Source organism: Podarcis melisellensis (genome assembly GCF_964234715.1).
Source record: "Podarcis melisellensis genome assembly, chromosome: 7".
In the NCBI taxonomy this organism is placed as follows: Eukaryota; Metazoa; Chordata; class Lepidosauria; order Squamata; family Lacertidae; genus Podarcis; species Podarcis melisellensis.
This window is the reverse complement of record NC_138539.1, coordinates 47,942,642-47,969,144: the sequence shown is the minus strand read 5'-3', so window position 1 is coordinate 47,969,144 and position 26,503 is coordinate 47,942,642. Positions and strand designations below refer to the sequence as shown.

The 26,503-nt window shown below is 39.8% G+C and overlaps 1 protein-coding gene across 12 annotated transcripts in view; it reads right to left on the bottom strand.

Moving 5' to 3' along the window:
* PTPRM (protein tyrosine phosphatase receptor type M) overlaps window positions 1-26,503 on the bottom strand; it is a 401,111-nt gene that overhangs the window by 55,982 nt on the left and 318,626 nt on the right. For 7 of the 12 annotated variants that reach the window (XM_081917993.1, XM_081917991.1, XM_081917997.1 and 4 more), the window contains 3 exons: window positions 25,802-25,876; window positions 25,283-25,309; window positions 16,881-17,068 (listed from right to left, as the gene is read on the bottom strand). In XM_081917993.1, the coding sequence (XP_081774119.1) occupies window positions 16,881-17,068; window positions 25,283-25,309; window positions 25,802-25,876 (290 nt within the window). Of the gene's footprint in view, window positions 1-16,880; window positions 17,069-25,282; window positions 25,310-25,789; window positions 25,877-26,503 lie in introns of all 12 variants that reach the window. The other 5 variants (XM_081917996.1, XM_081917998.1, XM_081917992.1 and 2 more) reach the window with 3 other exon arrangements.

Genomic DNA, 26,503 nt, shown 5'->3' with positions numbered 1-26,503 from the left:
ACAAGTTTTTTTATTTATTCCAAGACATATAACAAACAGCATGTTGACAATTAAAAAGTATGATAGATATTAATAGTTTTTTAAAATATATATATATATTTCAGAAAAAAACCTAGATTGTTATGTTGCTTAGCCAAAGGTATTATTGTTCTTTTTGTGAGCATACCCTCCTTTTTGGCAATTCTTCAGAGACGTGAAAGTGTTTGCTATCACTCTGAACTGGCTTTGCTTGTTCTCAGTGGTACCATAGCCAAAACTTGTTGGCTTTGCGGCATTGTTACGTGCCATTTATCACATGATTCCCAAATGGATGGAATTTTCCAGGTTATTACTCCAGGAATTAGAGCAATTAGAAAGAAAAAAATGGCACTGAAACAGCAAAAGATAGGAGAAATTGTGGCCATAAAAAGAATGGAAGAATAGTAAACATTTTCACTATTCACCCCTCCCCCCGAAATATTTCTCCTCCTGCTCTCCCAAAAGTACTACTTTTCACCCGGCTATCAAAATGCAGTTTTAATTGTATGAAAAGGATGCAATCCTGAACAATAAAATAGCTTTTATTTTACAAAGCCAATTCATTTCTTCTCAAATAAAATTGACTAGTTCAATCTTTCATAGCCACGGGGGGGGGGGGGGGGGACTTGGTGCTCAAGCGTATTCTTTATGACAGGGTTCATGACAAGTCACCCCTTTCCTGATAATCAAGTGGTGAGTGCCTTTGCTTATGCAGCTGAAAAGTTGCGAAAGAAGGAGGGATCAGCAGGCTTAGGAGAACTCAAAGGTGTTTAGAAGGAGAGAGACAAGAGTGTCTGATCTTTATTTGACCTCCTGATCTGATACTCAACTGAATTTCTTTCTGGTACAACTCTACTGTAAATCTAACCTATTATATCATATTTGGCAGAAGCACTTCATTTGTACTAAGTCTGGCCCGAGCTGGAAGATTGTACATGATGAAGAATCCAACACCAGTTCCCTTGATAGTTTGTCGTAACAATAAATCAATGATATCACTACTTTATGCTTTATTTCTAATTTGAGATTTTCAAGGTTTAGCCATTTGTCCTTTTAATGTTTCACTCTGTTAAGATTTAGGAGTGCTCCTATACTTTCCCCCCTATAAGTTACTTACACTTCCTAAGATGTAACATTTTCTGTTTGGTGTGCTAATTTGCGTAATCTACTTTTTCCAGGCCTTTTCTCATATCCCTGCAGTTTTTCAAAATCTTTTATAATGGGTCAAAACTGGAAAACATATCTATATCCATGTCTATATGAATGAGACTGCCACCTTATGGGGCTTATTTGAAACTGGCTGGGCATGGCAACTGGTCCACAAGCCAATTTATGTCCAGTGCCTTGCTAAGTAAATCAGTCCCTCCGTATTACTGGGCAAACCAAGGGTGTTAGAAATATGTTCAGAAAGAAATTGTTATGATACTCTGAATTTTCCATAGAATGGTTAACTAAGTAATGGTTTCTGTTATCATAGCTGTTGCCATTGATACCATTTTGAAAGCAAAATACATCCTGGTAGAACAGAATCAGTTACTTAACATAGTAAGTCAACATTAGAAACAGCTAGAAGCAGGGGGTGGGGGGAAAAGGCAAAAAATAAGTTGTTTCCCACAGGCAAATATTCAGCAACCGTGGAAACAGGATGCTGGGTGGAATCTACACACATATAAACAACGGTGTGTAAATGCTTTTTAAAAAAATGTTTTGAAAAATACATTGAATTTGGCATAGCTCGCTGTCACCATCTAGTGTCACATTTGTATATTGCACTTTACAATACATTTAAAATGTTTTGTTTGCAGCTGTGTAGCGAAGTCCCTGGTCTAGATCAGGCCACTGGCCTGATCCAGCAGGCTCTTCTTATTTTCTTAGAAAAGATCAGTGGGTGAGGGTGTGTTGAAACTAGCCTATTATACAAACATCAGTTTATATCCATGCCTCTGCCCACTGTCAGACAGTGGGGAACAGTAGGGAAAGCTCAGGTGAGTCAATGGCTTCAAATAGCGGCAGGAAGGCATCCCTGGACAGTTAATGGTTGCCAGAGTGGGCCAGGGTGCCCAAGCAAAAAAAGGGGTATCAAGGGCTCTCAGGAATCTCATAGATTCTGAGGATCCGTCTGGCATTCACCTATTGAAGTAAATCAGGGAACATATTTTGAATGAGGTCTATGTTCACCATGTTGCCCCCAGAGACAGAAAAGGGTAAATGGGAAAACAGAAAATCAGATGGCTCAAGGAAAGGTAAAAAAAAGTTCAGGTGCAACACACCTTTGCAAATTGGTTGTCTGCCTTCTCCATTTATGTGGGGGTAGGCTTATGCAGGCAATGAAAGAGGATCTGAGGGTCTGATTAGCCTGCCTGCAGGCATACAATGGGGCCTCTCTCTGGCAGGCCCTGCTGGTCACATGCCAGGACTACCAGGTTCATTCAGATGCCTCAGGCAGCCTGGGTTTTGTTGTCATCATTACTTTAAGATTGTTGTCATCATTACTTTATGATTAGATCAAGAGCAGAGTGGAGAACACAAATGACAGCTTTAACAAAAAAACCAAAAAAAGTCTAACTAGAAAACAAAATCAGTACGCATATAAACAATATGGTTAAGTTCAAATGATTTTAAAGCACATTTATATATGTTTTCTTTTCTATCAAAGGCCTATTCTGATATTTTCCGTATTTTGTTTTCCACCAATGAATGATCCAGAATTGTGAAATCATTTTGGCTAGTCCTATTGGTACCTTCCCTGCCTATTACAACCTTTGTATGAATGTGGCTACTCAGGGACTACTACTCTCTCTCTCTCCCCCCCCCCCCCAGTTCTGCTAATGACATCAGTGAAATCTGCAAAGGAGGAGGGGGTTTACCTGTGTGAAAGAACCTTAGAATATTTATACTTCTTAATTTTTTGAATGCGTTAATAACAAATTTGTTAATTTGGATTTCAACACATTTAACTTTGTTCCTAATTAACAAAGAAAAAAAGAAAAGAAAAAAGGATTAAATGCTCCCATAAGGAATATTGCTTTCAGTTGCATGTAGAAGGAATTGCTCCCATCACTTGACCAAAATAATAAACAGGTTGCGGGGGTGGGGTGGGGAAACAGCACACTAGACTGCCAGAACTACTTCAGGAATATTCACTACTTCAGCATAATAAGGCATACCAAGCTAAAACAGACTCTGTTCAAGTACAGTATGAATTATAAATTGCTGCCTGTTTAATCAATTACGGTATATTTTAATGCTTTCAAAGTTGTTTGAATATCCAAGGCTAACAAATGCTAATCTTATACTGGTCTAATAAAATTGGGGTTTCATCTCTCTCTCACACCCACACACAATTTTACACACTCTATAATGATAAAAATAACCACAAAGAGCAAATATCTAATGCAATAAAAAAACAACACTGCCTTAATTCAATTAAAAGGTAAAGGACCACTGACAGTTAAGTCCAGCCACAGACATCTCTGGGGTTGCAGCGCTTATCTCACTTTACAGGCCGAGGGAGCTGGCGTTTGTCCGCAGACAGTTTTTCCGGGTCATGTGGCCAGCATGACTAAGCCGCTTCTGGTGGAACCAGAGCAGCGCACGGAAACACTGTTTACCTTCCTGCCGGAGCGGTACCTATTTATCTACTTGTACTTTTGGCGTGCTTTAGAACTGCTAGGTTGGCAGAAGCTGGGACCGAGCAACGGGAGCTCACCACGTGGTGGGGATTTGAACCACTGACCTTCTGATCGGGAAGCCCAAGGCTCAGTGGTTTAGACCACAGCGCCACCTTTTAATTCTGTTAGCATACATTTTTTTTCAGCAGGAGGCAAAGGTCCAAGTAGCTAAGAGGTTTACATACATTTAGCATTTCGACCTGCTTTTTTCACAGTACAATTCCCCAACAACTGAGCTGCCAACATATGAGAGCTCAGTGGTGCATCTGCAGAAAGCTCACTTACAGGATGCCTGCAGAGGGAATAGCAAGACATGTGCAAGTATCATAGCCAAGACACCAAGTAACTCCCTCATGAGATCTGCAGGAATCATCCAAAAGTGTCTCCTGCCCTCATTCACTTAGAATGAGAATGCAATTCTTTAGTATTTCTAATATGCTCCTTTTTAAATGTTGTGTATACTTAAAAAAATATGAACAGACTGTTTCTCTGGAGAATATTATGATTTCTCCACATTGTAGATTTATGTAACATACCCTTTTAAAGAACCAGGGACTTAAATTCAAGTCACAGAATATTTTCTTTTTTTTTAAAAAAGAACAAAACTTTAGCTGAAGTCTTTATTTTCTGCAAGCGCCCATAAAACGAACATTTTAAAATTGAGTTCCTAGAAATATTTCCTTTGTAAGGCATTGAAATGAAATGCCTGACATCTGTTTCTCATTAAATCCATTAGAGATTGCTTGAAATAATGTACACAGCAATTATCTGCTAACAATGCTGCATAGTTATTAGCATACTAAGATGCTGCCCTGTGACCCATGAAAGTGAGGGGTACTTGCATGTACTCATATTTAAGTTGCATTCATAAGACCATGTGGGCATGGAATAAATGCTGTTGAATCCTGTGACTGTTGCTTCCCAGCAAGCTACTAGCCAGACACATGTAGCTGCTGCCAGGTTCATGATCCAACATTTGTCAAGGCACTGCACAAAACTCCTTTTTTGCAGCCATGCACCAAAGGAAGAATTTTGTGTCTGGTGGTAGAAACATCTGCTCATTTGCCATAGGCTAGGAACCAATACACAGAGTTGCCATTTTTCTTTCTGACAGTGCTACTGTGCATGTCAACATCCTGCTTGTCTTGCCGCCTTAAGGGAATAGGTGCCCCCCCCACCCCAAAAGCTGGCAAACCTAACTACATATGTAAATACTGATGTGAATAGACCCTTTAAGTCTTTTTCTTCCAATAAGCCAATAAATGTAACTTAGGTCAGTGAGAGTCGCTGAGTAGCGTACTCCTGTGTTAGGCAGGAGAGAAAAACTGAGGAAGTCGGACCTACTTCCCAAATATCTTTGGTCCTGCCTGTGTCAGATGACAAAATATGTCCCACTTCATTGGCTATGGGGTTCCATGAAGTGAACAGGGCGCTGTCTCCAACCCCAATTTCCTGTGTTCCTCAATGTGTTTTCACACATATCCAGTATGTTAATAGATTTGTGAATCATACCATGCTATAATCTTGACTTTCTAAACAGCAACAGCTTTAATCAAACTAAGATGTCTTTCTAGTTGGGATTTAAATTCATCCATAAATAAGCCAGTCTTTTTTAATGGGAAAACAGAGTCTACAAAAAAAGTGTGTGTGTGAAGTCAGATGAATACTAAATTTTAAAATTGCTTAAGAAGAAGACATGCTTACAAAACCTGTTCTTTGTCACTGATAAATGTTTCACCAAGACTTCTGATCTCCTAAGACAAATGCATCATAAATTTATATGGGCATGCTTTAAAAATACAACAGATAAAGTTAAATTAGACGGATTTCATGGCTAAAATAGCTTAATGTGATTCAAAATGTATTATTTAGCCAAGAATAATATTTTAGTTATAGAAAAGCAATAGACTGAAATATCTAATTATCTAAAGATAAACAAATACAATTCATGCAATATGTAAAGGGTGCATTTATAATTAATAGTGAACATTGTAATTGCAAGTAAAATCATTTGCATAATTTACAAGTAAATAAATGGATGTTTAATGGTCTTATAATAAAATATAAAAGAAGTTATATTGCTTTTGCATCCAATAAAATTAATGTACACTATCCATATGAATGAAAGATGTTGATTTCTGTGTGCATTAATAGAATCCGCTTATTTTTAAAATAGAGCTAAAAAGACAGCCATTTAAAAGAAATGTAACATATGAAGAAACTATTGTTATATATGATCAAAAATTCAGTGCCATATTTCAATAACACATATATCAGGCCAGCAGCCATTGCTTTGCAGGTTGCCTATTACTTCATCATATCAATTCTTTACTGTATTGAATTTATCGCTCATATATAATTGAAAGCACACTGTCTTCAAACAAAGCTCTTTGTTTCCATACAAGAAGACAAGAAGACCCATACAGCATACAGACGTACAGCAGAATCTTGATGAACATAATAAAAAAAATAGTATCCTCCGATATTACTATGAATAAAAAAGGTAAAAGACCCCTGGATGGTTAAGTCCAGTCAAAGGTGACTATGGGGTTGCTTTCAGGCCAAGGGAGCCGGCGTTTGTCCACAGACAGCTTTCTGGGTCATGTGGTCAGCATGACTAAACCGCTTCTGGCGCAACAGGACATCGTGATGGAAACCAGAGAACTGTGGTCTAAACCAATGAGCTTCTTGGGCTTGCCAATCAGAAGGTCAGCGGTTCGAATCCCTGTGACGGAGTGATCTCTCGGTCACCTTTGACTGGACTTAACCGTCCAGGGTGTCCTTTACCTTTTTTTTTTTTACTATGAATAACATGCTAGATAGAGATCTAACCTGATAACTACATAACCATCCTAGTAAAATTGCTTTCCCTGGTCTGTGTTGACCAAAATGTAGTTCAACCAAAGTTCAACCAAAATGTACCCAAAGATAACTATGACTTGTAAACAATGCAGTGCTAAGTTATGTATCCCATCAGCGCAATGATGTACATTTCTGAAAAGGAACTTTCCTCCCCACATCAAAAATGTGTTCCTGTACCTCCTGCTGAGCAGATTTGGGGAGGAGTACAGAGGATGGGAGTCCTGCTATGCAATCATAAATCCTTGTGCTGCTGGGAACTGCACTGGAAACAAGCCTTGCAGTTCAATGCTTTTATGTAGCTTTATGAGTCCTGCCAGGCTTGGGCATGGAGTGACAGGTGAAGAGGAGGAGGGGGGAGAGGAAGAGGAAATGGCTCTGAGACTGAAGAACAGAGGTCAGAAGAGGTGTGTACTTCTATCTTCCAGTAAATGGCTGTTCTGGACGGGGAAGCAGGGCTCCTCACTCCCTTCCCAACTCACAGGGACAGAAGAGCACCAATGGAATCTGGGGAGGGCCTTAATCAATTGTTCAGGATGCAGGAACCAGTGTTTGAAGTTATTTTTGGGGCAGGGGAGGGGAGCCTGTTCACCCAGGACCCAGTGACGTTTTCATCAATTGGAACAGAACCCAACACAATGCAGGTCTGCATGATCAAAATTCTCACAACACTCTCACAAGGCATAGGGGGTTTGTGAGTAAGCCAACCTTCACATTTAAAAGCTTGGAAGGTCGGTGTGCTGACCCACTGGAATGACTTCATTGCTTCTGTCATCCTTGTCCTGATTTTGGACTCCCTAAATTTGGGCTGCTGCTTCTATCTAGTCCAGCTAGGATCGCCTTTCCTTCACCTAGCCTGAACGTTGCGGCTGCTGTGACATTACTGGTACACACCTTTACTCTGCCTCAGTAAAGATATATTCTGTACTCTTAAGTTGTTGTTGTGTTCTAAACAGGAGGCAGGACAATATGGATAGGATTTTTTTTCTTGAATATTACTTGTATCATGTCCCCTGCCTCAAGGTACCATTGTTGCCCTCAAGCAAACCCTTCTCCCCAAATGAGTTGCCCAAATGGAACAAGCCAATTGGGCACCTGGGGGTGGCGTGTGTGCCCTGCACCCAGGGGCCGGGGCTAGCCACCCGCAGGGCAGGGCAGAGTGAGCCAGCGCAGGACGCTCCACAGGGCCACTGAGGAGTCTACCTGCCTCTTCCCCCTCAGCCGCCCTACAGCTGAGGGGGAGGCGGTGGACAGACCATTTGGGGCAGCGTGGAGCCTGCAGGTGCCCAAGCCACCACGTAACTCTCAGGAGAGATGCGTGACTCGGGCGCGCTGCAGGCCCCGCAGTGAGTGCCACCTGGCATATTGTCACCCCCCTCAGTGGTGACACCCAGGGTGGCCTGCCCCCACAACATCACCCTTTCTCTGCTCCTGGGCCCGGGTATTACAAGAAAGTCCTAGATCAGGCTCAATTTGCAAACACTTCATGGAGCTCAGATTCCAAGTGATGCCCATGGCGGCCTTGGGTGGCCATTACAATAGGGTTCCATATGATGAACAAAAAAATTCCTTCCAGTAGCACCTTAAAGACCAACTAAGTTAGTTCTTGGTATGAGCTTTCGTGTGCATGCACACTTCTTCAGATACCAACTCTGGGGTTGTGGTGCTCATCTCGCTTTACTAGCCGACGTTGGTCTGCAGACAGTTTTTTCAGGTCAGGTGGCCAGCATGACCAAGCCGCTTCTGGTGAACCAGAGCAGCGCACGGAAACGCCGTTTACTTTCCTGCCAGAGCGGTACCTATTTATCTACTTGCACTTTGACGTGCTTTCGAACTGCTAGGTTGGCAGGAGCTTAGACAGAGCAACAGGAGCTAGGTGAGATTTGGGACACAAAAAATGTATAAGAGAGAGGGCTACTTGTCTGGAGAGCATGATGAAGCAAAATATAGAATATCTTTTCTAATTTGTATTAGCGCTGTTACATATGAGGCTAAGTTTCTGAGGGGGATTTGTAATATTGCCAATTAACAAATAGCAGAACAACAAATACATGGTTCAGAGAGTGGTAAGGTAAGGGTATGAAAATAAGACTCAGACTCAAGGCAGGATATGTGGATGAGGGGCAAGGAAGGATTATTTCATCTCTTGCTAAAGGGAGCTGTGCTGAACAATGCCTATTCATTTATTATGTGACTATTATTTTAGTCTTTAAACTCTGCAGTGGATTTTTTTTTTAAGTTCTGTTTCTGTGTTGGTGAGGCTCTACTGATCAGATGTTTGTGAGTTTGCTCCTGAACTAAGTAGTAGTTTCCATTCTGGAAGAACAATCTTCAAGTTCAGTGAACAAACATAAATACATGTGTCCCGCTGCAGCACCAGCCACAGTGAAGTATCTTTCTTTCCATTGTTTTCCTGATGAGGCAGGTCACTGTGTGGTCTTGGTAAGCCTTTTCAACAATAGGGATAAAGTCCTTTGGGGAGATGTTCTATTAATGTCCAGGTATTAGAAGCAACTCCTGAAGCAATTTATTGTTTTGTGATTGGTTCTTTTTTGTGAATTAATCACTACATCTTGTATTGTAAGGTTGCGTGATTGGCATGATTAGAGCCTGAAGGAAGCCTTCTAACTTTTGACAAAGTTACCTACTAAGGTGTGCTGCTGTCTGCTTTCTTTCACTATTTACATTTATAATTTCAACTGCCATTTCTTTTTTCCTTTTTTCTTTTTTAAAGAGTAACATGACTTCCTTCCACTGCTAATGTTCTTTAAGAAGTTACCTCCCATTTCAGCTATAGTGGGGAAAGAAATTGTAGAGGACAAGGAAGACACTGGCAAGGAAAAAAGAGGGGACAGAAGATACAGCCACAGAGGCTGTTAAACAAAATATTAACGGCAACTCAAGTAATGCTCAACATGAGAGCCAACAACATCATTGACTGTGGTGGCATCCAAGGAAAGGAACACAGGTTCAGTCTTGTCTGTTCCCCACTGCCTACTTCATGCCACTGTGTAGCACAATGGGGAAGTGAACCAGGTTTCAGTGCTGTCAATTTTATTCCATGCATAAAAGGGGATCTCCAACTGGTGTGGCCATCAAACCCAGGTCAAATCCCCAATCCACAGTCTCAAAGTTTTCCAGACCCTACCACAAATTGATTCAAAAACAGAAACAAGGGGTGAAACTGAAAAATAAATCACATGTAGTTCCATTCCCGATGTGGTTTCCCTTGTTATTACTAAAATAACATACACATGGTTTAGGCAACTGACAGACAAAGGTGCAAGGATGAGATTCAACGAAGCTTTCTCTTACAATAGTAAACAGAAAATTCAAATTACAGATAGGTAGCCGTGTTGGTCTGCCATAGTCAAAACAAAATAAAAAAATTCCTTCCAGTAGCACCTTAAAGACCAACTAAGTTAGTTCTTGGTATGAGCTTTCGTGTGCATGCACACTTCTTCAGATACACTGAAACAGAAGTCACCAGACCCTTCTATATAGTGAGAAGGTGGGGAGGGGTATTACTCAGAAGGGTGGTGGGAATGGGTGATTGGCAGATAGCTGTGATGAGCCTGTTGACGACTCTTAACGACTGCAATAGGTCTTACAGGAAAAAGCAAGGGGTGAGAAGGTGAAAAATGGCTTTGTCATGTATAATGAGATAAGAATCCAAGGTCTTTGTTCAGACCAGGTCTCTCCATGGTTTTAAGTTTGGTAATAAGTTGCAATTCAGCAGCTTCTCTTTCCAGTCTATTTCTGAAATTCCTTTGTAGTAGAACAGCTACTTTGAGATCTTGTATAGAATGTCCTGGGAGATTGAAGTGTTCTCCTACTGGTTTCTCTGTCTTGTGATTCCTGATGTCAGATTTATGTCCGTTTATTCTTTGGCGTAAGGTTTGGCCTGCTTGTCCAATATAGAGAGCTGAAGGACACTGTTGGCATTTGATGGCATACACAATGTTAGACGATGAGCAATTAAATAGTCCCGAGATGGTATGTGTGATGTTGTTGGGGCCAGTAATGGTGTTGTCCAGGTGTATGTGGCAGCAAAGTTGGCATCTGGGTTTATTGCAGGCTCTGGTGCCAGTGTCCGTGTTAAGTCTGGTTGTAGTATTATTGTGGGTTAGGAGTTGTTTAAGATTGGGTGGCTGTCTGTAGGCAATGAAAGGTCTTCCTCCCAGAGCTTGAGAAAGAGAACTGTCATTGTCCAGGAGAGGTTGTAGATCTCTGATGATGCGTTGTACTGTTTTAACTTGGAAGCTGTATGTGATGACTAGAGGTGTTCTGTTATTTTCTTTTTTGGGTCTGTCTTGCAGCAAGTTCTCTCTGGGTATCTGTCTGGCTCTGTTGATCTGTTGTCTAACTTCATCTGCTGGGTATTTTAGTTTACACCCGGACAACACCATTACTGGCCCCAACAACATCACACATACCATCTCGGGACTATTTAATTGCTCATCAACTTCTGTTTCAGTGTATCTGAAGAAGTGTGCATGCACACGAAAGCTCATACCAAGAACTAACTTAGTTGGTCTTTAAGGTGCTACTGGAAGGAATTTTTTTTATTTTTTTTAGAAAATTCAAAGTTCCAGTGAGGATCCCTAGGTTTGCAGATACACCTTACTCATTTCTTCTTTAATCTCACTACTAACACTCTCTTCATGGAACCCACTATTTTCTGTCCACATGTTTCCCTGAATTATTTATCTTCTCACATATTTATTTGTGCAAGAAGAACATGAAATAGGTACTGCTGCAATGTGATTTCTTACATACTTAACTGTAAGGGTAATGAAGAAAATCTAATTGTAAATGTAATGAACAATGCAAAAAAAAGCAACAACCCCAGCATATAATTCACTGTGCAAGGAGAAAAAAGAGGCTGCTGAATTCCAACTTTTTCATGTTACATGAAACAAAGGACAAAACTATGTGGTCAACAAGCAGGATGGAATATTGGTGATTTGCACATTCTGCTTGGGAAAGCATAATAGATGTCACCAAAATTACAAAGTGAAGCAGCAAACCATATTACGGTATAGACAAGACATGCTTCCTAACTTCACCCACTACATAAAATGATAATAGAAGTTCCCAAACACTTCAGGGACATATTGACAAACTCCATCCTAATCAACCTAGCTTGAAGATGTAAAGATAATAACCAAAGTTAAAATGCATGCCTGGACTCAACAGAATACAGCCCCATGCCCACCCAAAACTTCAGTCACAAAGTAGACCGACATGATGCCATTTGTTCAATACCAAAGCGCTGGAGGCATTTTCTGATGTCTCCAAATCATAATTTTATGGCAGTTAACATTCCCCTCCCACAACACTAGTGAATGGGGATAGTCATTAAGAATGCTAGAGTTTAAGGCAATGAAAGAGAATGGGAGATATGGGAATATTGTTTATTTAGGAACAGCCGTCTTGTTCATTGTAGAAGAGAACCAGTGAACAGATGGCTGTAGATCTGAGTGCTATGATGGATCTCAAAAGATACTGAAATCGAGTTTGTTGCAGAATTCTTTAATGTGCAAAACTGCACAAATGTACTCTTATTAATAGAGGATATAACTGTTCAGTAATTATCCGTTTACATGCAAATTGGAAACCACAAAAGTGGAATTTCTACAAAAAATTCATCCTACCGAAAGGATTGTTCCCTGCTTTAGAGTAAATAGCTAATGAGTGTGTGTGTGCGCGCACACATGTTTTGACTCATTAACTGATTCTTGAAAACTATCCCTGTTAGTTTTCTTAAACATGCCTTTTATTAAACTTCAACCACAAATATTAATACATTAAATATATGAAAACATGATATGCAATAAATAACTATAATAATAGGAGAAAGGAAAAACTAACTACATTGTTTTATATAACAATCACTGGCTGCACTGAAAAAGTACCTTCCTTTTTTTTCAAAACCTATGAAACCAAAAAAGGACAAGAATGGTAAGGAACGTTGAATTGGTGATCCAAATGAGAAATCATGTATAGGACCAGAAAAGGGGCATGCCTTAACTCCTGACTGCATCTGGCAGGAGTGCATTTATATTCTGGGAGAGACTCCACAAATGAGATACAGTATAGGGAAACTAGGATGCCATGGGTTTCTGTTTAGGTACTGGATTTGTTGCAAGGGACATATTTTGAGTGAGCTTGTACATGATCATGGTCACCCAAGTTTTATTTAGCCATTAATAAGGTGTTATTAAGCCACTGGTAGGCTGATAGGAATTTCCAATTCCTGTCTGCAAAAAGTTTGTTGCAAACCAAATTGTTGGAAGATATCTTTATGAATGTAGCAAGAGTCACCTTGCATACACTTGAGGGTTAACATATGCTTACAATAAATTTATTCTCATGTGTAATAAATACTTATTGTCCTTCATGGGATTTACCTATGAGCACAGGACTTAATGTTATTATTACTTTATTCATTTACAGTGGTGCCTCGCAAGACGAAATTAATTCGTTCCGCAAGTTCTTTTGTCTTGCGAGTTTTTCGTCTTGCGAAGCACGGTTTCCCATAGGAATGCATTGAAAATTAATTAATGCGTTCCTATGGAAACCGCCTTCAGACCAGGTCCGGGGACAGTCTGTCCCCCGACCTCTTCTGAAGGCTGGGGGGGCGGACAAGGGCTTTTCTTCCCACCCCCAGCATTTTAAAAAAACCCCGGGACAGCAGAGGACTTTTCCGCTGTCCCGAGGTTTTTTAAAATGCTGGCAGGCTGTCCTGGGGCGATTTAAAAGCCCCCGGGAAGGCAGGCAGGGGGGACAAAGACTTTTGCCAGGACTGTCCCGGGGCGATTTAAAAGCCTCCGGACGGCTTTTGAAGGCAGGCGGGGGGGAGCAAAGACTTTTGCCCCCCGCCCGCCTTCAGAAGAGGTCCTGGACCTCTTCCAAAGGCGGGCGGGGGGCAAAAGTCTTTGTCCCCCCTGCCTGCCTTCCCGGGGGCTTTTAAATCGCCCCAGGACTGTCCGGGGGCGATTTAAAAGCCTTCAGACGGCTTTTGAAGGCAGGCGGGGGGGGGGGAGCAAAGACTTTTGCCCCCCGCCCGCCTTCAGAAGAGGTCCAGGACCTCTTCTGAAGGCGGGCGGGGGGCAAAAGTCTTTGCTCCCCCCCGCCTGCCTTCAAAAGCCATCCGGGATAGCAGGAAGCGCTTCCCTGCTATCCCGGACTGCTTTCAAAATGCTGGCGGTGGGGAGGAAAGCCTTTCGCCCCCGCCGGCCTTCCTGGACCTCTTCTGAAGGCCGGAGGGGGGGGGAAAGGCTTTGCTCCCCACCGCCAGCATTTAAAAGAGGTCCCCGGAGATTTCCCTATGGGCTTTCTTCTTGCGAAGCAAGCCCATAGGGAAATTCGTTTTGCGAAGCGCCTCCAAAACGGAAAAACCCTTTCGTCTAGCGGGTTTTTCGTCTTGCGAGGCGTTCGTCTTGCGGGGCACCACTGTACTTAATATGTAAACTACTTTTCAATTAAAAAAAAAAGAAAAGATTTCTCAATAAGGTTTACAAGCCGCATGTCAAACCCACAGAGTAAATATTGCTATCAACAGTTACATGGGCATGTGGGCAAGAAACAAGATTTTTATCATCGCCACATAAAAAAAATATTATAAGTAAATAAGAACCTAACAAGACAAAATAGGATTTATCTCATTTTGTTAATTTTTTGTAACCTGCTTGGAATATTTCTTTTATATAAAAGAGTAACCTTGAATTGCACTGATTGGTGCAGATTCCCTTTTGATACCAATTTGCATATGGGTAGTGCCACATCCATATGGATTTGTCTAATGCAATTTTACAAAATCATCATCACATGAAATGAGAGAGAGTTCATTTTTAATGGGTGCTCAGGAGAGACAATGCACACTATAAAAAGTCTATTTATACTATTATCATGTATTTAAGAACTTTCTCTTGGCCAGGTTTTTTACTCGCTTACCTGCCTTATTTCCCCCATTTCCAACTCAGTATCTAATGAAGTTTGTGTCTATGAAAGTGTTTGGCTGTTTTTAAAAAGTCCCTGGATGCCATCAAATAGTTTTCTTTCTAAACCTTACCATAATCATTATCTCAATCATTATTGTAAATAGAGAAGCAAAAAAATACGTAGTAGATGCATTTCCAGATGTATCAATACGGCTTGCTAACATCCCTTATTTTCATTCAATATTCCATACTTATTTTGGTTTTGGTCATTATTTATACTCTATACAACAGAAATAACCTGTAGTGATGACTACAATTGAGTGACGCAGCTGGTGCTGCAGAATATGAAATAAGAACACTTGAAGAGAGTGCAGGTTGGTGGTGCAATTTGGATGTGTCATGTCGCAGCAGACTTGTGTAGAACAACAATGCCAGCTAGGCCCTGTAAATGGCTGCATCAACCACTACAAAAAAACAACAACCCCACCCCAGCTTTTCTGCGTGGATCACACTGTTTTCAGAAAATAGAGTTGCTTTTAAGTATTTTATTATGAAGAAAAAATCATGTGCTGCCCAAATGAAGACAAACTATCAAAAAGTTTTGTGCAATGGGAAGGCAAATGTAGTGTAATCTTTCTCCTAGAAACCTCCCTGCTTATAAGCTTCAACTGGATGAAAGGATGTAAGATAGTTGATAAACTGGCATATCTTCCTAGTCTGACCAAAAACATAAGTCCAGCAGCTAGGATAGACAGAGGAGGAGTTGGCACACGGCACATGCACTAACTATAACACAGAGGCAAAATTTTCTAGATATTCTGAGTTACTGTGCCCTAGAACAGTAGATCATGGAATCAGCCATGTATAATCCTAAATTATTCCAAAGACCTGATGGAAGAAATGTTATGACAAGAAACATATACTGCAGCACTATCAAATTCAAAAGGGGAGATAACATTAAAATGAATTCTAAATGGTGGTCAGAACCTAGAACAAGGTGTTAATTTTGTTGAATTCATTGGAAAAAGTGACCACAACATTATCAAATTTAATTCATACGAACAATTCCCAAGGAAGGACAACATTATTTGACTTCAAAGGATGAACTTCTAAAAAAATATATTAGGCGCTTGGTAAAAAGAAAGTTGAATTATGGTGCTGGAGGAGACTCTTGAGAGTCCCATGGACTGCAAGAAGATCAAACCTATCCATTCTTAAGGAAATCAGCTCCGAGAGCTCACTGGAAGGACAGATCGTGAAGCTGAGACTCCAATACTTTGGCCACCTCATGAGAAGGGAAGTCTCCTTGGAAAAGACCCTGATGTTGGGAAAGATGGAGGGCACAAGGAGAAGGGGACAACAGAGGACGAGATGGTTGGATAGTGTTCCCGAAGCTACCAGCATGAGTTTGACTAAACTGTGGGAGGCAGTGGAAAACAGAAGTGCCTGGCGTGCTCTGGTCCATGGGGTCACAAAGAGTCGGACACGACTAAACAACAACAACAAAAAGGAAGTTGAAAGAACAGTCAACTTCCTAGAACATTTGGGAGTTATTCGAAATTGAAACAGATCTAACTCAGCTAGAATGTATGCTCCAGATCAGGACAGTTACCACCAAATCCAAGAGGACTGCAACATGGCTAAAGTGATTAAAGAAGGTAATGGAGAGAACAGGAATAAAGAGTTTTCAAACTGATGAATTAGCTTTAGGAATAAGCGGTGAGGTGATCGGCTTTGCTGATGACAACTAATTGTTCGAGGTGGTTAGAATAGGATTGCAATGAGCTTCAAAACAAATGTCAAAGACTCCCAGACTAGATGAATGGGCAATAAAATGTTAAATGTGGTTAATGTAAGTAATTGTAACACATTGGGGCAAAAACATGTACCCTAATTTCACATGTACACTGATGCATTAGTTTACCAAGAAATAAATATTTGGTTCATGGTAGATAGATTCAGAACAGACAAAAGGAAGTATTTATTCAGACTGCACATAATAAAACTATGGATTTCACTACCATAAAATGTGATGGCAAGCCAGCAACTTACTCAAAGCCTTTAAAAGGGGATTATACAAATTCATGGAGGATAAGATTATCAGTGGCTGCCATTTGCTGGGAAACAGAAGCAGGAGAGAGTTATCACCCTACAGTCAGGTTGGCCACTGTGGGAAACGAGATGCTACACTACACTGGCCTTTGATTTCATCTAGCACAACTCTTATATTTTTAAACAGTCTCTCCCCCCCCCCCCCGTTTCTGCATCATTGCTGCTTTGCAAGGAAACTGTTCTTCTTGCAGTACACAGACACACACACAGGTGGTTGTGATAGGGGAAACACCACAGAGCACAGAGCACCATGTGTAGCTTGAAGCTTACTCACTTCATATTCCTCCTTGAATCCATAGCCTTCTGCACATTTCATCTGTGTAATGTGCTGCAGCAAATCGGCGACACGGATGGCTGGATGGAGTTGTCCTGTTTGGTACGGCACATCCACAGGGTCTCGCTTCTTGTAGGTGTGTGACTGGACCAAGCTGCTTGTGTCACTGCCCATTGTGTGAGTTTCATCTAGGAAAAGAACACTGAATAATATACCAGCTATTTCCAGTTTACCACAGAAGTATATGATACATTGCCTTTATGAGATGGCGTCTGACACCAACAGAATTTTCTATCATCACTATTTGGTGGGCTAAACCATAATGAAAATAAACTCAATTGAGTAATTTACTCGGGGAGTTATCAAGATATATTGGAAAGAGGGGGCTCTATTGGTTTACAATGAAAAGCACTGTATAGTCCATACTGTATGTTTGTTTATTTAGCTGTACTGATAAATTCTTTAGGTGTTTAGTTGTAAAGGGTGCAGAAGTTTCAGGCTGAAACTTCATCAAGTCCCAGTAATATAAAAAAAGGACTTGAGTGTTTTCTGGATTAGTAAACTTTTTATTTTCTCTTTCACAGTGATTCAGGACATGTTAGTGAAAGCAAAATTTTTAATGCATAAAATGATATGGGTTATTAAGCCAGGAGAAAAATGGAAATGTAGATTGGATACAACACTAGGAAAGAAAATACACAAGGATAAATGCAAGGAGTAGTTTGATTTGGGTTAATGCTTTGACTGAATTTAGCATGCTGCAGTTTCAAATAAGCAATATATCATGGGCCATCACATAAGGCATGAAATGTTATATGTCAACTGACATGCAAGCCAACACACAACATAACCCCAACTAGGTTGGTCAATACTGATATGAAGCAAACAATCACCCACCCCCTCCACACCTCTTCAAGGGGGCAAATGGGCAACTTACCATTTATTGGCACTTATCAGGAGAAAAAGAGGAGGAGGAGAAGAAAAAGGAAACAGGCCATAAGCAACAGTACTGCAGTAATAATTACAGGTAGTTTTATGTTTGTAATTAAGTGTCTCCAGCTTGGTTTCCTAACAAAGCAACTAAATATAAAGGGTAGTGTAGAATAGCCAATATAATTATCTCTCCCCCCACACCCCACTTTACTAGTTTGGGGTGGCACTTTTAAGTTCCTATGTAACAAAAATAAGAGGGTGGGGGGAAACCTAAAACTGAAAACCATGTCTCGTCATAGCTCCCCCCCCTCTAAGCAACAATTTTCAAAATATGTTTGTATCTGCCGCAAAGCTGTTATTTAAACAAGCCTATCATCTTACTAAGCTAGAGAGTTTCTCACAAAAAAGCAGGCATATTTCAGCTGGCATTTCCCTATTCAAGTATTAAAATGGCAGCCCATTACATCATGTGGCTCCAATGGGGCTAATTGACACCACAGTTTTTATAGGGCAAATCTCAATATATTGCCTATAAATGTTGTGTTTGCTTAGGCTGCAATTCTGTATCTACTTAACTGGGAGTAAGGCCCACTGAAATCTATGGGACTTACTTCTAAGTAGACATGAACAGATTAGCTCTGTAAGTGTCCTTATAAATATACCTTCATGTGACATCCTACTGCTGGAATTTAACAGCATCTTTCTGTGGTTCACTATAAAATGACAGGGATTTCCCTGCCTGTGGTTAAACATGTACTCATCCCAATCTTCATTTTTAAATATTTGTACAGATTATAAGGCTGCAGTGCCAGAATTACATCACTATAATATTAACATTATCTGCATGGTTTGAGATACGGCCTATGAAACAATGATATTGGATTCTAACCTAAGCATTAATTTACTCATATAGCAAGTTTCTGACCAGACTGTAAAAGCCTCTCACCAGTTATATTGATGACAAGAACAGAACCAAGCTGGTCCACAGGCTCTGATTTCTAGTTAACTCACTCTATTAATCTTGCCTAGCAGTTGAGGAGCAAGAGGGGATTAGCTTAGTGAGAATAGCTACTGATGTCAGCAGCATCTTTGGCTCTTCTAGTGTGAATGGACATATGCTAGTGTTCAAGGTTCTTGTCTTCATACACAAAACCCTGAACAAGATGGGTCCAGGATATCTTAAGGACTGCCTGCGCCTATAAATCCCAGCTTGATCAGTGAGATCTTCTGGAGGAGCCCTGCTAGTTGTCGCCTATGTTTAAGAAGTTGGGCATGTAGAGTTGCCGTCTCATGCTGCAGAACATTCTTCCAGCAGAGATCCGACAGGCATCCTCACTTTTTACTTTCAGGCATCTCTTCAAGGCTTTATGCCAAGAGGCCTATGTAGCCACTTAAATAACTTTTGGCTCAACAGTAATCTTAATGAAACGTTTATTCTGTTTTTATATTTTACTGTATGCATATTGTGGTAAAATGCTATCTTATGAGAGGGTGGTCTATAAATACTTTTATAAATAGATAAGCACCTTCAGCTTTTCCTTCTCGTTCAGAATTCGCAACTGTCACAGCTTGATGGCTTTTCATGGTGCGAATCTAAGAATGTAGCTACTTCTTAGTGTCATTATTTAGACAGAACACTTTGCAATGATGGTAGACTATCAATCTTGATAAAAAGCTTGGTGGGAGATGTGATATGTGCCTACAGCTCTGCGCATGGTAGATATTTCTTCCCCTTCCTTCTCTGAGGGCTTCCAGGTGCATGCTTGCTGCAGCATGTGTACAAAAATGGTTTGGGGTGGTGTTGCAGAGGGAAAGCAATGGGCAAAGGAAACATTAAGCAGCTTTCCAATCCGATGCTCAGCTGCTGAAAACCACTCTCCTTTCCTACTGTTTTATAGTGTTTGACATTGCCCTTGGAAGTTTCACTACAGGTCTTCTAGTTTTTGCCTATGATAGGAAATGCTCACACTTACTGCCTTGTCACACTCTTCCCTTGTGTAAAAGAGCCCCTCAGTGTGCAAACCTTTGTACACTCACCAGACCCCATGCAGGAGTTACATTAAAAATAATTAATGTTAATTTTACTAGGGGAAACAGCATATACAAGGATTAGTTGGGATGGTATGATTATCATTGTTCTTGTTTTATATGTGGCAACAGATAGCTTCACTAATCATATTCTGTAGATATTGACTTGGAGCCTAACTTTCCTTCCATGAACAGAAAAGAGTTCATGTTCATAGAAAATCTCATTCAGACCTACTACAGCACTTCATGAAAGCTGTAGTTCCCAAACTTCTCAATCAGCTCCAGCCCTTTATAACACAGTGGGCTTTGTACCTGAAGCAGATAAATCTCTAACACCTCATAATCCATATAAAGGAAGCAACACAAAAATTACTCAATTGAAATTACTTTGGCCCAGTTATTTGAATCTTATAGTGAGGCACATAAAAGTAGTCTAATCTTACTCTGAAAACTTAGCAAAAGTCTCAAAGCCTAACGGAAAATAATATATGTAACAATTTATGTACATGAATGTACAGTAACCATTTCCCCCTTACTCTGGGCCTGCCTTAATAGTTTTATACCGATACAGAAAAGCATTGTTCCTCTTAGCTAACCATTAGCAAAACTGTAATGCAAAGCACCTTGGAATGCATGGCATGAAAGGTGATATATACAAGTGTTGTTACAGTATGTTGTTGTTGAAATGGCACCTGATTACTACAAGGTGGCTAAGACATAAAACGACAAAGTAAGTAAATAAATAAAAAGAAAGAGTTGGAAGTTGATTTATGATATTTTAAAATAAATTTATGCAGAAAAATCATGGGTTTTTTGTAACTTTAGGTTTTATTATTATTGTTAGATAAAGGTCAGGATCAAGCCCTTTGATGCAAAACCAGGTTAAGTGCAACTTTGCAGACATGCTACGTGTTCATATGTTTTTGTGTCAAATGGAACCAGAGTATATTGAAGTTATTTATGCTAGCTGCCTGTCCATTATTTAGCATTAGTATTATTATTTTCATAAGTAAATAATTTTACAAGGGTATTTGAAATGAAGACTTTTTTATCCGGTCTGCTTTTACTAAGTATACTAGACTTTCAGACAATTGTTTTTCGTTAGAAACAGGATTTGCTGTGGTACACCTTAAAACTGGGTTGCCAAAATATGTAACAAAGCTGAAGACTTTCTGGTCTAAAAATGTTTTGTAACATTTCAACAAGTAATCGTGGTTTATGAATTGCTCCCCAAGCCCTTAAATACTGAGAGTTTCAGAATAAAGTAGTTATACATAGGAGATATTATAAATCCTAGTTATTGTTTTCCATTTCCAAAGCATAGCATTTTTAATGGGTAGTTATTCTAATGTTATTTTACATTACATTTCCATTTGAGTTACATCTCGTGTTACATTAACTGTAAGGAAATGTGGCTTCTCTGATCTGGTCTATGTCAAATATATTTGCCAAAACCCACTGCTGTATAAAAATACATGGAACATGATGCAACCAAGTCCTTTAGAATTAACTGGACTTATCAGTGATTTACTTTGGTTAGACTATGCCCGCTGTAGGATCACAAAGAGCTTTTTAATATGAAAAGTTACTCCGCATGTCATAATTTAATGAACATGAAAAATCCAGCTCCCTGGTAGGTCATGAATAAACATTTTGATTTGTTCAGCTGTGGACCCAACTTGGCTGTCACTTACGGTTTCAGACAAAAATGTATGTAGTGTGGAAGGACTGCTACTATAGGCAGAAGTGTAAATGTAGCCAGGAAGTGGAGAAAAGATAAAACGGAATTTGTAATGCTAGTTCAGATTTTCAGACAGTAAATCAGGGAGAAAGGGCAGAATCCTAATCCTACATACAACACAATGAATAATTTAGGATGTGGCTAATATTCAGCTCATCGACCAGGTTCCTGGCTCAATTGAGCTCAGCTGGCTTAAGCATCTAACCAGAGTTATGCTCTGCAGAAGATACGCTGGTGTAAATCCCTCAGACTGATGGAACTTTCACTGGCATAAGCCTTGAAAAATGGGTATTCTGAGAGAATGGGGCAAGTGGAAGGGATGGGATGAGACTCACGTTGGATCCTAACTCTGTTCAGCTCCATCGCGTAACCTGACAACCTGGTGGGACTTACACTGGCAAAGAGGGTGGTGTAAGTCAAACTATCTTAGAGGCTTATTTCCCCTCTGCCAGGTTTTGGCCAGCTCAGCCAGCAATAGCCCTGCTCCTGAATGGAGTTAGGATCTGCTGTATTTTACTTGGGTTTAACTTAAGTCAGCATAAATTATGCTGGTTTTCCATTCTTAGGATTGCTCCTTAAATGATATTTATTCTTTGATCAGGAGTGGAGAACAGTGTGGGGGTTGTGTTTCCTAAATATTTGGCAAGCGGTGCTCTGCTGATATACAGAACTCTATTCACTTTGCAGTATAAAAGCTATAATTAAGCAAGCTATTTCTGCACATGCATGTGGGGCTTTTCTGTTCCTTGCTAATGTAACTGGAAGGAATTCACAGGGCTCTGTCTGAAAGTTGCTTCTCACAAATCTTTCAGTGAAAGAGAGCTGCTGGACACTTCCAACTTGTTCTTAAATCCATTTCTTTTCGTTTGTGACAAGCTGGTTGTACGCATACATCACCATGAAGTCAATTTGGTTTTCAAGATAACACTGCTAAACTATATCTACAGTGGCTTCCAAATTCACCACAATGTGGCAAGTTCACAGAATGAACTGTAATGTCCTAATGTTGGAGGAATTTCAGCAGGCTTCACACACCTTGTTCAAATTGGCTATGCGGATGGGCAATGGGTTTGTTGTAATCCATAGTCCTGCATGCACATAAAGTTCATATTAGGGCTGTTCAGTCATGTTGCTAAACCATAGCTGTCAACTTTTCCCTTTTCTTGCGAGGAATCCTATTCAGAATAAGGGAATTTCCCTTTAAAAAAGGGAAACATTGACAGCTATGTGCTAAACCATGTTTCTCCCATGGTTCTACAAACAATTATAGTGTATTATATGCATTATTATATGTGTAAGATTATACACATAAACACTATACACAAAAATAGATGCTCCACCAATGAGAGAACAAACTCATGGAGCAAGTTCTGAAAGCTTGCAGTCAGCAGAGGACTGAAGGGGAAGGTGTATGCTTCTCTTAACTGTAGCACCTCCTCTTTGGTTAAAGAGGAATAAAGGTTCTATGCAAATCCATTCATCCAATTGTGGGACTTTCCAGAGATCACAAAGAAGAGCCAGCTCTGAATTTGTAATATGAAAACCATATGTGGCCTGTTTGGACAAAACAACAAACTGCTTTGTTGAGAAGATAAGCAAGGATTCAAAGTTGCTAATTGAGCAGAGGAGAGAAGTCTACATGAACCCCAAACTTGTGCCTCCGCATTCTCGTAACACCAAACCATGGTTATGTCTGAAAATATCCAGTATGAGCCCTATGTGCATGAGAGCCATGGATTACAACCAATGCCCATATCAAAGAGCTGCTTCAGATGTTATTTTTAAATCATAGTCATTATTTTAAGACATTAAAGTGTGTGTTAGACAGCACATTGACATAAGTGTTAAAAAATGGCAAGGGTATGGGTCACTGGCAACAAAAAGAACTTTTTTTGTATACAGTGTACCAATTAAAAATGAAACAATTTTTCTACAGGGAAGTTCATAAATAGCGATTTTTAAGGTTACTAGAAAATTTCACGGTTCCTGATTCAATGAGGAAAAATGCCTCTAAATTTGCATCTTTGTTAAAAAGAAAAAACCTTAATTGCTAAGGTTATATTCTTAATTGTTTTTCTTATATTAAGCAAATAGCATTTCAAAACTTTACTGTACAGGAATGTACTTAAATACATCAAACAGTAAAGCATATTAGAAATCTACAAAATTTAATAGCAACGATTTCCTTTTTGTCCACTGAGAATGTCATACGTCAGAGCTAAGAGATGTGCAATGCTCTCAGGCTGTTAAAAATCACTGCAAATTTCATTTGCCTGGATGTTATTACATTATTATGGTGGCTGCAGTGTCATTTCCTCTGATTTATCAGATATTGTTTTCTTTGGATGTCAGATAAAATGAACTTTGCTAATTATATTTCTGTGGTAATTATTCTCTTGCATTCTTTTTTTTCTGAGGGGTAGGGCACAAATTAGCTCTTGAGAATTTAACACCATGGCCATAAAACAGGTAACTGGCCTAAAAGGGCTTTTTTTACTTTGTTTTTCTGAGAGCAACTCTCCTTTCTCCCATCACACCACAAATCACTTTTGAATCTTAGTATTTTCAAAAACAGCTTATGATGCAACATGGCATGTTCCCCTTGAAAACTACTTTTTTAAAGCCCACCAGAATTATTTTAGGTGCACACATGTTCTAGTGATGATCTGAAGGTGCATTCTGCATTGCAGCCCATGTGCAGTTCAGTTCAGAAAATTCAGATTTGAGGAATTCACATCAGACTTCACATGGCAATGCTGCACACTAGTAAGAACTTACGAGAGAAAGAAGGTGCATGGGTGTGGATGTAGAAAAAGTTAAAAAAATCATTGCAAAGTCAGTGTGAAAACAAGAACTGAAATATTGGTATGAAACTCTTGCCACAGTGCATTATAGCACAATCCTATACATGTCTACTCAAAAGCAAGTCCCACTGAGTTCAGTAGGACCTACTTGAAGGTAAGTGGGTACAGGATTGCAGCCTTATTAAATTTGCATTTTTGTTTGATTGTTTTTAAGAAAGCTGTGTGTAAATTGGGTTAGGTTAAGGTTAGTACAGTGGTAGTAGTTAAAAGCGTAGCTCAGCTTTGTTGTTATATATTCCAGATACGATGATTTTTCATCTATATTTGTTATCTCAGCATGGTAAATCCATTTCCCTTCACTTTTTAATGGTTGTTTTTAGCTTCCTGACAGAAAGGTCTAAGTGCCTTTCCTTCTATAGTGCTGGTATCTTATTTTATCCCTTGTAGGATGTGGCACTTCATAAACATTATTTTAACGTTCTGCCATTTTGATGGTCACAATAACATTTCAAGTCTTTCGGAGGCATGTCGAAAAGAAAATGAAAGTCCTGTCTGTGCTATAGGCAGCAGAAGATGACCATCTTTTTCTTAAACCATGCTTTATTTTTCAGCTGATACTAAAATAATGACAAACCTTTAATTGCCATATTTACACTCTTTGGTGATTTGCTAATTCATTGCTTAAAAACACACTCCCCCCCCAATCCCCTTTAATTCCCCTCCCCTTTACTGAATTTTCTGATGACAATAAGAATCCAGTATGTTAACTGGCACTTGAATTAAAAATGCAGAACAGCTTGCACATTCTTCAGCAGCATAAAACAATGTTTTGTAGCTTAGTTTGGAACTTTTTTAAAAAATCTGCAACAGATGTTGATAAAGGGAAATGTTCTCACCTAAAATTGCAGTTGGCACAAATGGATCTGTCATACATCATAAGCAGGTCAATGCAGAAAAGGCAAAAAGAGAAAGAGAAGTAAATGACCTATAAATGTTCCCAAATTTTCTGCTAGAAAGCCACAAATAAGCAAGTTGTTATAACATGCAAAGCTGTTTAGCGCTTTTTGCGTTTGTTTTGTTTTAATTAACAGCACAACCTCAAGAATAATTTCACTGTTAAGTCTGGGGTATGATCCATTCCTGAGTGGGTGAGTCCTTTGAGCAGGCTAAAATCAGTAACCAACCAGTTTCCTGAAGGAGAGTATTGGCTGGATGATGTAAGAGAGGCATGTCCCAGCTTTTTATTCTGTGTAGGGGGTCAGAGGTGGCCTTGGGGTGCGGTGAGAAAAGAGGGATCTATTGAGCCCTCTATTGATCCCTTTCAAGATGTGTGCATGTGTGCTTGCATGGGGAAAGACGCTCTATTTCCTAGGAGATTATGATTATTGAAATAAAACAAGCACAGAAATGGTTACCTGGGTAGTAAGAATTAGGAACTGTTGTACTCAGTGTGTTTGTTTTCATTGTAAATGAAGATGGTGAGGATACAGCTGGAAAGAGAAGCACAGTATTCAGGAAAACAAAAGCATTATTAAGCTACACCGCATTTACAAAATCACCCTTATATGATGAACATAGCAGTAACTGATTAGGTCATTCAAATCTGGTAAAACTGATTTGGTGGAGAAAAATATCCATGAAAAATGGCACTAGACTCCATTAATTTCTTTTATGTTTTATTGGGGCCCTTTGTGCTGTTACCTTTAACATCATCATCTTTTCTCAGTAAGACTGCAAATCTAAAGTTATTGCATGGGAGAGGGGCAGGGAGCCTAAACTACAGCCCCTTCTCACACCAGATTTGCTTGAATTTTCTGAAGAGCAAAGCTGTTGGGATATGAAGATGTACTATGTATTCCTTCCATTGGATTCCTGAGATGATCAAGAAATGTAGGCAGGAACCATGCTATAGCAGCTTCAGAGCTTCTCTAGGCAATTTTGGAAGGGGCTTTAGCTTAAATCATTTCTAATTTAGGACGGAATTCTACAACCGTTTACTTGGAAGTAAGCCTCATTCAACTCAATGCGACTTCTGAGTGGAGATGGGAGAAAAATTTAATTCAGTTCATATTTAAAGGTGTATCTACCTAATTTGCACTTTCTGAAACAATATGTAA